Here is a 13,903-nt window from a genome sequence, read left to right as displayed (position 1 = left end):
TGCCATTTAACTGCAAATAAACTGCCGTTTATCTGCTTACACCACACAAATTTAAGCCTTTTTAAAAGTCATGTTGGCTATTATTATGCAGTATTCTGGTTTATTTCTAGGCAAAATTGCAGTTTTTGTAGGTAAAAACAAGCAGTCTTGGATACAAAATGATACATAAAAAATTTTTCATGCACTGACCAATTGAAAATTAGACTTGCAGGCAATACTAATAAATAGGAAAAAAAGAATTCTTTGTTTGAAAAATTGATTTTAATTTTAATAAAATGATGACAACGTGAACTCATTCCCTCCCCCCTCCACCTTTCAATAAAAAGGTTTTGAACTTCGCTCCAAGTTCAGTTCTTAGTTTTTATCCAACGCGGAAATGGCTAACAAAGAAAAGTGAGTTGAATTTAAATGCGGTTGTTGTTAAAATCTTCATGAATTCAGGATTCTTGAAGAGGACATTAACCTACCGTATTATCATGGTGCACTCATGAACCAGGATGCTGATCAGCTTCTAGTTGTAAGTGACAATTTAGAGGGCGCTTTATCCGTGGATCTTATGTCATTTCGTATCCACTGTACACATATTGACTCAATCAGTGACCACAATGGACCTATCGCGAGCACGCGCTCAACACAAACGTAACGTGATGAGCGTCTACAGCGATCTTACAAGGGTCCTGGTGAACACAATAACTGTCTAGATGGATTTCCAGATGGAATTGGTTTCAAATTTGAAGAACGTTGGATTTTTCAACATAAACGATTTTAATTTTTTTCAGAATGACGGTGACTACATGATTGTTGTAAAAATGAATCAGGAATTGAACAAAATGGTTTGCCAATTTAGTTTAAATAATCTTCAAAAGTGAATTTATTTCAGCAACTCTACTTGGCTGTTCGTTTGAAAAAAGGAATACGTCGTTTCGAAATCAAACGGAATCCGACTTCTGCAAAGATTGGGGTATGCATGCACCGTACTTCTAACTAACAAATTTAATATTGTTTTCAGGGAAAATCAGCTCCTAATATTGGGAAGCTGGTTGACTCAATGCAAAAAGAAACTATGGAAATCAAAGGAGAACGGGTGATCTTGAAACGTGCGATTCCCAAGGGAAAGTTCCAATTAATGCATAAAGATGTGGACTTTAAAAAGAAGGTATTAATTATTAATGAAAGAGGCTTCAATACCTGAAAACCTTAATTTTCAGCTTGGTAGTGGAGCCTACGGAACCGTCTATCTTGGCCGTCTCACCAAGAACAATACCAAAATTGCTGTAAAAAAACTTGACACTGAAGGAAACGACGAAGAATCATTAGCCGAGATGATGAAGGAAGCGAGAGTTATGCAACTCTATGACCATCCAAATATTGTAAAGTTCTATGGATACATTGTTGATGATATTCCATACTTGCTGGTTCTGGAGCTTTGTAACGGTGGATCGGTAGAGGATAAACTAGTGGAAAAGGGAGCCAAGTTGAGCACAAAGACAAGGATCATGTACACTTATCACGCTGCATGTGGGATAGAGTACTTGCACAAGAAGAAGTTAGTTTCTTTCTGATTTTTCACCCAAGACATGTGATATGATAGTGAGAGATTTTTTGTGGTTTTTTCCTCACTTCCAAAGAACTGGTTCACTGTAATCTACTTTTTCAGATGCATCCACCGCGACATTGCCGCTCGAAACTGTCTCATTCACAAGGAAATCGTCAAAATTGCTGACTTTGGAATGTGCCGTGCCACGTCAATCTACAAAGTCGACTTGAACAAACCAACCAATACCCGTTGGTTGGCACCAGAAGTTTGGGATAATGGAGAGACACGTGACAATACGGACATCTTCGCGTTTGCAATAACTATGTGGGAGTTCTTTGAAGTGCCATATGATTCCCCTTATAGTGAGTGGAAAGGTTATATGGTGAAGGTTAGTAATTTATATCCTATTGTTTGTCGTACCTCTGCTTTTCAGCAAAAAACTCGGGCTGGCTATCGGCTTCCGACTCCAAAAGGAATGCCATGGGATATTGAAGAAATAATGAAACTGTGCTGGCACGTGGATCCAAATCAACGCCCGACGGCTTCCGAATTGAGAGAGAAGATTGAGGAGACAATGGCCAAACCCGAATCATCAGCAACTCCTTTGAATAAGAGCAAGAGTCAAACTAGCAATCATTAGAGATCTCCTTACCAGTGAATGTTTGAATGAAAGTGTTTTGAAAACTGCATGTTTTTTGTGTATTATGTGTATTTGAGTGTTGTGAACAAGAAGCTAACTTAAATGTACAACAGTTTTTGAGCATGGTGCAAATGCGCTCTATTGGACACAACTTTTCAGCGGTAATTCAAATTCGAGCTTTTTTAGCGTTTCACACGGCCTCCTGCGCGTGAAATGCGCCAATCGCACGAAGAAAGCGACGCGCTATGACTTCTCTGCGTCTTCACTCTCTCGCGCGTGACGATAGAGCTCATTTGAAGTGCATGTTTCAAAGACGGGAGACAGTGCAAATTTTAAAATAAAAATAAGAAAAATGAAATGATACGGTTTTTTCCAGCATTTTGACTACCCAACGAAATTTTACGGCTCTGAAGAAATTTTTATTTGGGAATTATTTCCCTTATACTGAGCAGCTCTGAAATTTTTTCTACTTTTTTTGTCGTTTTTATATGAAGTCAATATCAAGGAACATTATTCAATAACAAAAAATATCAAAAAAAAATCTTGCTTTTTAACATAGTATGCCCGTTTTTGGCAGGACGATGCGGCTGGTATGGGTCAAGAGAGAAAAAAGTAAAAATCTTTTCTCACCGATTTTTAGAGAATTTTGAGCTTATTGCTTATTTTATTTTGACCACAAACATTAATATCTGTTCAAATCTGACGTAGTTTTCTAAGTTTGAAATTTTCAACTGAAAAGTGCAAATTTTGACAGTTTTTGACATACCGTATCCAATAGGAAATATTTATCCAAAATCCGTGGTCACCAAAAGTTTTAAAAAATATTTGTGCATCTTTTGGGCTAAAATTTGTACGTGTTGGTAAAAAATTGAGAGAGGAGTCCCAAAAAAAACCAAACCTAATTCTAACTTTTTATACTGTATTTTCCCTTTAGTGAGCGAAAACTATGAAAGATATGAAAAACGTTTTAACTGCAAAATTAAAGATGGTAATATAGCCAACATTTTCTCAGTTGATCATTTTTTTGTAAGTGTACCCATTGAAAAGTTATAACAGTGGTAAAGTACAAGGAATGGATTTTATTGAAAAACCGGATGCTTGTTTTTTAAGTGCGTATATCTTGTTAACAAATGAAATAATCAAAAAGGTGTCAACTGAAGAATTGTAGTGTTTTATTTGTTAAACATTTTCTCAGTTGAAAGTTTTTTGATATCTGCGCTCACGAGAGGAAACCGAACAAGGTAAATTCGTTGATTTAACCTCGATATCTATTATAGATCATAACTCAGTAACCAGCGGGATCAAAAAACGTTCAACTGGAGAAATGTTTAAAATTGTTCAAACATTATTTTCATGCTCAAAAACTGTTGTACATTTAAGTTAGCTTGTGAACAAGGTGTTGTTTTTGTTAGATTCTGACCGACGGAGGCGTTCTCCACGTCTACATGTACTTGTTCCTATCGCGCCCTGATTATCAATTCGTGGTAACGGTGCCTTTATGTAATCTGTTCTATAATTTTTGGATCGAACACATCTCCAAGTTATTTTGACTTTCTTTAAACTCTCAAACTCTATATTGAAATAAATTTTGATAGAAAATCTTTTAAAAATTAATCAAAATGGCTGTTGAATCGCGCGAAACTTTTTAAAACAATCTTGAAATTTCTGAAGAAAATGTTTCAGGTGTTCGATAGCTAGTTTGAATAATTGTTTTTTTTAATGTTTTTACCAATTTGAGTCCAATTTTTGACTATCTGCGCAAAACTACTGTAAGCTTAGATAACATTTTTCGAAATATAGTCAAAACCGATCCGCAGAGGCAAACAATTTACTGAAAAGTACCCGCTTTTGCTGATGCATCTTGTGTCCACATCCTGATGGACACCCTATATAATGTGCGCAGCAAAAGAGCGGAGCAATTTTTCCAAATATGTTTCAACACGGCCTTTTCTCTCTCAAGCAAAGTCAAAATTCCAGGACGCGGCGGAAAGGAGGGCCTACATGGCTTCATTGTCCCAATTATCGCAATTGTCAAGAATGTTCTAAAAGAATCTTCTAGCCAACGGCTTAAAGAGCATTCCCTACTTTTCCGGTAGTTCTAGGTAAGTCACAAGATCATTTGATTGTATTTATTTGTAATACTCAAGTGGAGAGACAACTGTCTAGTGGAAAGAATGGAGTTCAAAGGAAGGAACATACAAAATCACAAAAGTTCAATTACGAGCTGTCAGTATTCGAGCCTGAAAATATGTTTAAAGCTCCGGTATTACCGGTACAGATAGTGTAGATAGTTAGAGAGTGCCAGACATCCGGGACCCAATGGGACGGGGCGCGGAAGAGACGATTTGTGCCGATTTACGAAATTTTCCTCGTTGTCATCATTTCGTAAATCGACACAAATCGTCTCTTCCGCGCGCCCCGCCCCGTTGGGTCCCGGATGTCTGACACTCTCTAACTATCTACACAATAGGGAAAAGAAAAAAATAAAACTTTCGTACTTCCAAGTGCATCACGATAGTTTTCATCCCAGTCATACGCCTCACGCAACGATTTTCCTCTGGTCATGTCCTGGAAAATTAAATTGTTATAAATCAATTTTCAAGCAGCCAAAATTTGCAGCGCCCGCACAGGTTTCATTTAATTTGGAGAAAAGAGCACAACGTCAAACTATGATATCTCAGTTGCTATTATATCTATCAACAAAGTTTTCACTAACAAAACGTAGATCTTAAAATTTTAAATACTTTGCAGTTGTGAGCTCTCTATTGATATTTTAGACAAATATTGTAGGAAAACAGTACCAACTTCGAAATATCTAGTGCGAGATACTAGAAAGAGTTCAGCTAACAGGGATTTTTGTGAAATTTATATACTGGTTGAAAACTTTTTGATAGCTCTGTTGGTGGCAGGGATTTTAGTTTTTTTAAAATTCAAATTACGTTTTCTACGTGGTAAGGAACAATCACGATCAGTTCAGAATTTAACTTACACAAAGCAAATTTTGCAATGAAGAATGATCGGGCTCATCCTCCGATCGCAAATTGAAAATCGCTCCACAGAACACGGAGAAATAGGGTCCGGTGAGCAGCAAGTATGGAGAGTTTGGAGTATTCTAAACAAACATTTTAAAGGTACAACTTTTTAAAATCACGTACAAAGTCCACTTTAGTCTGTCGGATGTCATCAGTGCTCACCAGTTTCCAGGGAAGGTTGACAAGGAGAAGCTCAGCCCCAGAGTAGGCCATTGACACAAAGTCATCAACTGGGGTCTGTTCTTTTCCATCGTGGACACGCACAGACGAGTAGCGCAGTGTCCCTCTGAACAATTTTCTGAACTTTCTGGGAACAATTTAAAGTTACCTAAAACCAGGTTTGTATCTCTGTTTACGACGTGTTCCATCCACGTTCTTGAATCTTCGAACCATCCCATAGTCGACTAGCTTGAGCACATGACGAGTCTGAAAATTGGCAAAACCTGGCTCTAACCTGCTCAAATAGCCGTAACCCAAACAATCTTTTAGGCATTAAAAAAACTACCGTTACCTAGGCATTAAAAAAACTACCGTTAAAAACTACCGTTTTTATACAACGTTATGCTTAGAAGTGGTGGTATACTAAGCATAAAAATGCAACATAATGTCACGTTTCAATTATATTAGCAGTTTAAATAGAAATATGTACATAAATGGAGAATTTATTTTTGGAAAACGGGTATTACATACATAAATATCAAATATTCTTACACTTTGAGTAACTCCAAAGCACATATTTGCAGGTTTCACGTCTCGGTGAATGTAACCAAGAGAATGGACATCCCGAAGTGCAGCGATTCCTTGGATCATGATTCGTGCGACTGTGGTTTGGCTCAGACGTTTTACTGGGCTTCTTTTCTTCAGATCACCAATGTTTGGACCAAGAAGTTGCATTACTAAAAACTTGACTGTTTTTAGTACGCACCGCTTTTGCTGTGAACTGGCAAAAGTCGACTGCGCGTTGCAAAATATTATAAATGTTATGTTTTGCAACATGTTAGAAAAACTTTTTGATAACTTCAAATCCCGCGAAGATGTACCGGTCGCTGACTTTCAGTGACACTTTATATTCTGCAACATTGAAAGCTATAAAGCCTCAAAGAAACCTACCAATAAAATTCAATTGCTCCGTGTGTCCCGAAGCGCACATAATGGGAACATGAGGTCTTCCCTGCAGACGGTAGAGAACTTTTTGCTCCAAGATCATTCGTCGTCTTGGCCTTCCTTTCAGGACCACTGGCTCAATTTTGATGACAACATCTTCCGGGAATGTAGCGTCTGAGCCGTAGTAGATTTGGCCGAAACCTCCACGTCCGATAAGCCCCTAAATTTTTTAATTTAATAAAAATTATAAATATTTGGAAGTGATTCTGCGCAAAATTTCACATTGATCAAAGAAGTTTTTGAAAGCTCGAACCGCTTATGAGAACGTTTTCATTTTTAGCATCAAGAAATCATGGGAAAGGGAAAGGCGCAGACGTGGTTTTTTTCAGTAGCCATTTTTGTAGCATTGCTTATTGTTTTGAAAATCCCTTACCTTCACCATAAACTTTCCGCGAAACATTTGATCATTTGACAAATACTCAGAACCGTTTCGATCTTTCAACATCGGCACATATGGCTTCACTTTTGGAATTGCCAATCCATCTATCAAGATCCTGGAAAAATTGAGACCTGAGTTCTGATAAACTTCAAAAACCAAACTTACACAGTTTCTTCAGAACGCTCCAAAGTTTCCATTTAATTTAACGCGAATATTGAGAAAAGGAAATAAATTGATTGGGGAAACTAAAATTGGATACAAGAGGATTTCTCCAGTTTTTCACGTCAAAATTTCTTTTTTAACTTCCCTGACCGTTCTAAAAAATTTTCAGAAAAAATAACAGTACAATGTGCAAAGTATAAACGTGAACGAACTTCACTACGAGTTGTTTTGGATATATTTTTCGGACGAGAAGTTGGGAGACAGACACATCCTCGTAAAATATCTATAGGGTTCTTGAGAACTATCAAGTTTGTTCAAACAAAATTATTAGAATTTATTGAGTGAAATTCGAATGCTACAAAAAACCATACACGTAACAGAATCATGATAATAATTTCTCATGACTTTTTCTTTACATATCTTCAGAGAAGCTGCTGCTCATTTTCTCATACAGGCGGACTTCCTTCGTCTTTGTGCACATTATAACTATCAGTTCGTGTAGAACAGAAGTATGCGAGAAGAAGGAGAAGTACGAGGAAAATGAGACAAGTGACAAGTGCAATGAGCCCAATTACAATCAATGTTTCATTTGTCGATGGGCCACCCGAGTCTCCACTGAGAAGATCATCGCCTTTTGTTGGAGATGTCTCAGATGTTGAAAGTGTGGAAGATGAATTTTTGAATTCTTGACGACGATTTTCTCGTTCTCGTTGTTCGTCTGGAATAATGAGAGATTTGTAACTGACTTTAATGTAAGACACACCTTGATCTACATCCAACTGATCAAAATTTAAAATTGGTTTTACAATAACTCCGCCATGAAGCCATGGTTTCGGTTTTCCACTTGTTGTTTTCTTTGGAGTTTCAGTCGTTTTATAAGATATTGTAGATGTGGACAACTCGATAATTTCATTGGAAGTTGTCTCAACACCAAACAACGTCGATGTATCAATTTCCAGCGGTTCTTCGCTATCCTGAACATTGAAATTAAGTTTACATAATATCGGCATTGAATAATTGAGTTTCGCAAGTTTAGAATAGGTTATATTCAAAAGCACCATTTGAAGAAGAAGTAACGGTAGTTTTTGCTGAAATAATCACACAATGGCTCTAAAACTTCGAACTCGAATGCGACTACTCACAAAAAATCTCAACAATGTTTAAAGTTTTTCTCAACAATGTTTAAAGTGTAATAATCTCAACAATGTTTAAAGTTCTCCAATTTTTTTTTTGGGAAAAGGGCAAAGTTTAGCTTTAATTTCTAATTTTGGTTTTATTAAATCTTTTTTTTTGGAATAAGACATATTTGAATCAAGAAGTCTCATCATGAAAGTAGATTTTTGGTGTATCATTAGTTATTTAAGAAAAAAAACCCAAAACCGTTACTCGTCCTTCAGTTCATGAATAATGTAAGAAATAATAATACAGTAACATTCCAAATATACCTCTAAATCTAAATTATCAGCGACATAATTTGACCGTGTTGTACTGTCATAACGATTTGATGAATAAAAGAAGTTTGGTGGTGTATTCTCCATACTATCTTCCGAAAATACTTTTCGCTTGAGTGTTGTTGTTTCAATTTGAATCTCTTCTCCGCTTTCTTCCAAATCTTCTGATTCATTTGAATTAACAATATTTGGTGGGGTCAAGTTTAAAAGTTGATCTGGAGTTGTCACTTCTACGAGTGCATTATCTTCCGATTGTTTTTCTTTGGAATCAGCGTCCGAATCTGATTCTGATAATCTTGTTTCAATAGATACCACACTAATTGTTGGATGAGTTGTATTATCCGAGTCATGGTATTCATGATCTTCATCATAATGGTGATCAGTGTAATCATGATATTCAGCATTGTGATCCACGTCCTCTTCAGTTTTGTCATTGAGATGTGTTAGAGAGTTGGTGGAAGTACTTGGACTGATGAGTTGAGTAGACTCTAAATTAATAATAACAGTACGTTCCCCGTTAGTTTTGCATACAAAACTATTTTAACAACTTTCAAGCTGACTCGATTAGCCTTGTAATTAAAAAAATTTAGAATTTGCTCAAAATTTACTTTAAAATCACGGATATCTTTGAAAACGTGTCATTATAGGCTTTTGTGCCCTTAAAAACAAGTGCTCATCACAAAATATTCTACACTAATCTGACTTTTTTTCAATTTAAATATCTAAATTTCAAGTTTTGTCGGTTCGGAGCCGAGAAACCCCACACCCTGTAAAATGTTTGGCAAATTGTTGTGACATACCTTGTCTACCTTGATCTTGTTTATCCTCATCCAAATTGTTCACTATAGCATCCAAGTCATCGTTCCCACTTTCGCTAGTTGATGTTTCTGGTGAAGTCACGTGATCCAGCTCCAATATTGAGTTTTGAGTAAATGCACCGTTTATTTCAGAAGTTCTCTGTACCGTTTCAGTAGGATCACGTTCCGCTGATGTTATCAAGTCATCGAGAAGAGTAGTGAAATCCTGAATAAAAACTAGTTTATGACCAAGAGTAAGATTCCACCAACCTCTTGTTTAATTGACTCCAATGTACCCAGGATTGGTGAAATTGATGATGTTGATTCTGCAGTAAATGATTCAGAAGATGTTGATTCCAATGAATTTGTCGTTTCCTCTGTGGGCATTGTAGAGGTCTTAGTGTACGATGAATCATCTTCCATATCATTTACTATTGTTGTTAGTTCTTCCTGAACTTTCAAAATTCGCAAAGATAACTATAATTTGAGATATCATTTTCAGTCCAGCCCGGTAAATCCGTTATTCATTTTTATGTTATCTTTTCGAAAAATGCCAATTTTTTTTACTTTACCTGTCCTTACTAACTCTGGTTAATCGATTCTGATTGACACCGAAGCCAGTCCAATCGACGCCAAAGTCTGCCAAAGCTGGAGGTACCTGCGTCGTTACCTGACTTCTACGTCGATTAGACTTCGGCGTCGATTGTACTAGCGTCGGCGTCGATCAGAATTGATTTACCAGAGTAGGAATAAAACTCCAATTTTCTTTTTTAACAAAATACCTCATAATCTTCATCATCATCAATTCGTCTGCGTCTCTCCTCTTCCTGTTTTCTCTCTTCATTTTCTCGTTCTCTTTTCTCCGCATCCTTAACAAAATCGTAAATTTGGCAACTATCCAGATCCTCGTCATCAAACAAATCGTCGTCCATCGGAAGCACAAAACTTAGAAAATAGTCTCTAAAATATTAATTTTTTCTAGTTTTGTGATTAATCTGTAACATATACTGCCAAACTTGCCTAAAATTGAGTCTTTTGAAAATTTTCCTTCCATCTGGACAAAATGTGTTCACGTGATTTTCTAAGCAAATTGTTGTTAGATGCAAAAATCGGCATTCATCATGACGTGGAGTTGTGCTCAAATCAGATTCAGCCCTCAATCGAGAAGCTTCGTTTAAAAATGAACTACATCGCATTGTTAGAAATGAATGATGCTTGCTGATGCATTTGAGTGTTGGTTCCATTTCTGAAAATATTAGTATTGGGGAAGAAAATCTACAACAAACAAATATTTACCGGATAACACAAATTTGCATTTGTTCCTAACGTGCTTTGCAAAAATTGCATGTTTCTCCGATTTTGGACATTTTTTCATGCAGTCCAAATTGTCGTAAAGCCTCCTAAAACAAAACGTTTCTGATAAACTTGAAATAATTGAATACTCACCAACAAACATCTTTCATGCTTTCTATCGGTCGTTGTCTTTCAAAAAGAGTTTGTAATCTGAAAATGTGTAGATAAAGTTTTTAGTATTATGAAAAGTTAACAAAATACCGTTCGTCATCATATCCGATTCGACTCAAGGATCGTTGTTTCAATCGTGTACACCGATCTTCACAAGAGTTCTAAATTGTAAAATAAAAATGTTAAAATTGCGTCTAATGTATCGTTTTTCCTGTGCTGTAAATTATAAAAAAAAAGCAACCAAACAAATTAATTCTGCAGTTTTGACAAATTTTGGTTTTTCGGTATTTGAATTTGGAAAAAATTACTGTAGCAAGACATTTATTTTCTGTTTAAAAAAAGTAAAAAATAGAAAAAGAAATTTAAAAATGCTAATCTCAAAAAAACAATCGAACATTTTATAGATTTTCAAAAAAGTTCAGTTAAAGATTCGGCTAAGTGCCCATTTTTAGATAAATTTATATTTTTGAAAATGTTCAAGCAGCTTGAAAGTTTGAATTCTTATGTTTAAAAAAAATTGAAAATTTTTATAACGATATTTGGCCTCTTTAGAATAATAAGAATAATTTAAATCAATGTCTTCTCGGGCGCTACTCCATTTTTTAATTTCTACTGTTCACATTAAAAAAATTTAACGAATTAACCTAAAATATATTTGGTTAATAATTTTTGGTGAAATAAGTAAATAGAGAACTGTAAATATTGACCTGAGCATTTGCAGTGAGAATAGTCGTAGTTAAAAATAGGAAAACTGAGAAACGAATCATATTCGATGAAATGTTGATAATAGTTTTTAGTCGTGGAAGAGTAGGAGCATTCTGCAAGAAAATGTTTTATTACAATAGAACAATTTGAACTACAAAGAAGAAGAGTGACCAAACAAAAAACTCGAAAACACAAATGAAATAAAATGTGTAAGGTGCTGTAGATGAAAATTTAAAATTCATTGAACCGATTCCTCCTCCTCTATTTTTTGTCTATGCCTTTTTTACCCTTGACCCCTCCCGCTAGAGACCTTTTCAGAATGGACAACAAAAATGAGAATATTCTAAAGAAGAAGAAAATGCAAAAACATGGAATGGAATGAGTCTCCAAGGAATGAAATGACAGGGACAAATGTCACATTTTTTCGCGAACTTCTATGTCACAGATATTCCTAGAACGGCAGTGAGAAAAAATATGGGAACCGTCAGCGAAAAATTTTATGGAAAAAGCAGATGATGAAGAGGTTTAGAAAAATTCTAGAAATGAGCCATATGAATGGCGGAGTTGATGGTTCAAACGCTATCAAGTTAAGTTTTCTACCTGAAATTTGTAACTTTTCCAAATTTATGGGGCATTTGAAAAATAATACTACCTCCTACGGACCAAAAATGGCATACTTTTTAATCTCATGAAAAATTAGAAGAGTACAGATTCGAACGTAAATGTCTATCGAAATTTTTATAACAAAACATTAGGTAAACTCAAGGTATACTATTAGTTCATCACAGACCAGAAAATCTGTTTCATAAAAATAATCACGAGGATATAAATATTATACTCCATTTATATATAAAAGTTTGTGAGCAGACATATCCTACAAAACGAAGCTAATCAGAACATCATCACCCATCCCATTTTTAGATATGATTCATCTCATGTAGTGCAAAATGGTGGCTCCTCGTGAATACATGGGATTTTTTTTAATGATAAATGTTCAAAAATTGCAGGAAAATTTTGAACATTATTCCTGGGACTGTTTGCCTAAAAACTGGAGTAACAAATGGATATATAAATCTGGATTAAGAAAAAAACGACCTGGAACTTTTGAAAAAATGTCAAGATAATTCCAAACACTAAACTAAACGTTTCTAGGTCTCCGCACATAATTCAAAAACGAATAGCTATACACAAACATATCACATAAAATTTTCAAAGAAATCGCCGAAAACTTTTTGTCGTCGTTGTCCTCTAATCCCTTTCCCTTCCCCAAATGAAAAAGTAGGTGTCAGTTGGCTCCCGGTGAGCCCACGGGATATGGTTTTTGTGATTCTGTGATGCTCCGAATTGTTGTTGCTTGATGAAAACGAATCATCATGCGGAGAAAGAAGTTCATGGGAATCGAGAATAAAATTGAGAAAAGTTGCGGAGAGATCATAAAAAGTTGAGCGGAGGAATGGATCTGGATGATGAGTTTTTGATGATCACATGAAAATTTTTATTTTTCACGGGCGGGGCTTGTGGAATTGAGAAGAGCATTTTTTGTACAACAAAAAATAAAGTTAATGAGTAAAGATCCTGAAAGAAGTTATTTCAATCAACTTCACCATAACGGGTCTTTTAGATTTTAGTTTTCAAGTAAGGAAAATCGCTAAAGCTGACAAACTCAAAGCTTCACCATCGATGATGCCGCATTATATTGCCGGAGTATTTGCAACTGTAAAATTTATACGTTTGATAAAATCATGTTTAAAAAAATTGTTTCTCTTCTAAACTTTTATGTTTTTTTACTTTCAGCTTGCACTCTTTAGTATAACACATTTGAAATCTAACACCGATATACTTGAACACTTAATGTCATAATGTTTGTCACTCAAGTTAACGAAAGCACACTAAAATGTGATGACATTTAAAGTTGAACAAGCAAAAAACAAGAAAAAAAAACGAAAATTGATGAGCTGAGAAATTGACATGTCTGACTTTAAGGATCCACAGGGTTTCTATATTTCCAACCACGTGAGGGTTTTTTAAAGTTCTATTGAAATCTTCAGAGTTGATTTTCAACAAAATAATATCGACAAAATACCGTATTTCCTCTATTAGTAAGGCATGCAAAACTAATTTTCGGACACCTAATTTGATGCAAAACTAATGGAGGGTGCAAAACTAATTTTCGAACAGGTTTTTTCTCATGTTTCCCATTAAGTTATGGCATAATATCATCAATTTCAATAACAATTTATGAACCAAAATGAACGAATTTTACGACTGATACGTAAAAATTGTCCGAGTTGTACTCATATTTTGCCAGTTTTGACTTCTTATACCAAGTCTGTAAGAGTTTTCCTAATTTTTAGAACGATTTTATAATGCAAATTTTGAATTTCTAAAAATAGGGAAAAAATGAAGGGGTGCACCCGGGTGCAAAACTATTAGAGGTGCAAAACTAATTTTCGATTACTGATTTTAGATGCAAAACTAATGGAGGTGCGAAACTAATAGAGGTGCCTAACTAATAGAGGAAATACGGTATCCTTTATTAGTAAACTATTAGTAACCAGCCGCTGACCGCGCC

The 13,903-nt window shown here is 35.4% G+C and overlaps 3 protein-coding genes and 3 non-coding genes across 6 annotated transcripts; 3 read left to right on the top strand and 3 right to left on the bottom strand.

The window, feature by feature from the left end:
• The first annotated feature begins 348 nt into the window (after window positions 1-348).
• On the top strand, window positions 349-2,228 carry ZC581.7 (Tyrosine-protein kinase). The gene is made up of 8 exons (NM_059512.2): window positions 349-393; window positions 442-517; window positions 780-833; window positions 881-961; window positions 1,010-1,156; window positions 1,209-1,546; window positions 1,658-1,925; window positions 1,971-2,228. The coding sequence occupies exons 1-8, from the start codon at window positions 377-379 to the stop codon at window positions 2,175-2,177; spliced, it is 1,188 nt and encodes a 395-aa protein (NP_491913.1). The 5' UTR covers window positions 349-376; the 3' UTR covers window positions 2,178-2,228.
• A 1,079-nt stretch (window positions 2,229-3,307) lies between these two features.
• Window positions 3,308-3,392, bottom strand: ZC581.11. Its single transcript, NR_050211.1, has one exon. It is a non-coding gene; the product is annotated as an Unclassified non-coding RNA ZC581.11 (non-coding RNA).
• Window positions 3,308-3,392, top strand: ZC581.14. Its single transcript, NR_050212.1, has one exon. It is a non-coding gene; the product is annotated as an Unclassified non-coding RNA ZC581.14 (non-coding RNA).
• Window positions 3,393-4,292: 900 nt separating this feature from the next.
• On the bottom strand, window positions 4,293-7,056 carry ZC581.2 (non-specific serine/threonine protein kinase). The gene is made up of 9 exons (NM_059511.4): window positions 6,918-7,056; window positions 6,747-6,867; window positions 6,320-6,533; window positions 5,921-6,105; window positions 5,538-5,635; window positions 5,333-5,495; window positions 5,167-5,289; window positions 4,676-4,745; window positions 4,293-4,417 (listed from the first exon to the last, which is right to left on the bottom strand). The coding sequence occupies exons 1-9, from the start codon at window positions 6,947-6,949 to the stop codon at window positions 4,395-4,397; spliced, it is 1,029 nt and encodes a 342-aa protein (NP_491912.3). The 5' UTR covers window positions 6,950-7,056; the 3' UTR covers window positions 4,293-4,394.
• A 177-nt stretch (window positions 7,057-7,233) lies between these two features.
• ZC581.3 (CPG4 domain-containing protein) lies at window positions 7,234-11,444 on the bottom strand. The gene is made up of 11 exons (NM_059510.7): window positions 11,334-11,444; window positions 10,717-10,787; window positions 10,609-10,665; window positions 10,459-10,562; window positions 10,183-10,408; window positions 9,945-10,122; window positions 9,433-9,612; window positions 9,166-9,388; window positions 8,360-8,853; window positions 7,678-7,888; window positions 7,234-7,632 (listed from the first exon to the last, which is right to left on the bottom strand). The coding sequence occupies exons 1-11, from the start codon at window positions 11,391-11,393 to the stop codon at window positions 7,361-7,363; spliced, it is 2,076 nt and encodes a 691-aa protein (NP_491911.3). The 5' UTR covers window positions 11,394-11,444; the 3' UTR covers window positions 7,234-7,360.
• On the top strand, window positions 10,493-10,544 carry ZC581.13. Its single transcript, NR_050210.1, has one exon. It is a non-coding gene; the product is annotated as an Unclassified non-coding RNA ZC581.13 (non-coding RNA).
• Window positions 11,445-13,903: the final 2,459 nt, after the last annotated feature.

Source organism: Caenorhabditis elegans, chromosome I, assembly GCF_000002985.6.
Source record: "Caenorhabditis elegans chromosome I".
Lineage (NCBI taxonomy): Eukaryota > Metazoa > Nematoda > Chromadorea > Rhabditida > Rhabditidae > Caenorhabditis > Caenorhabditis elegans.
This window is presented reverse-complemented; position numbering and strand designations above follow the sequence as displayed.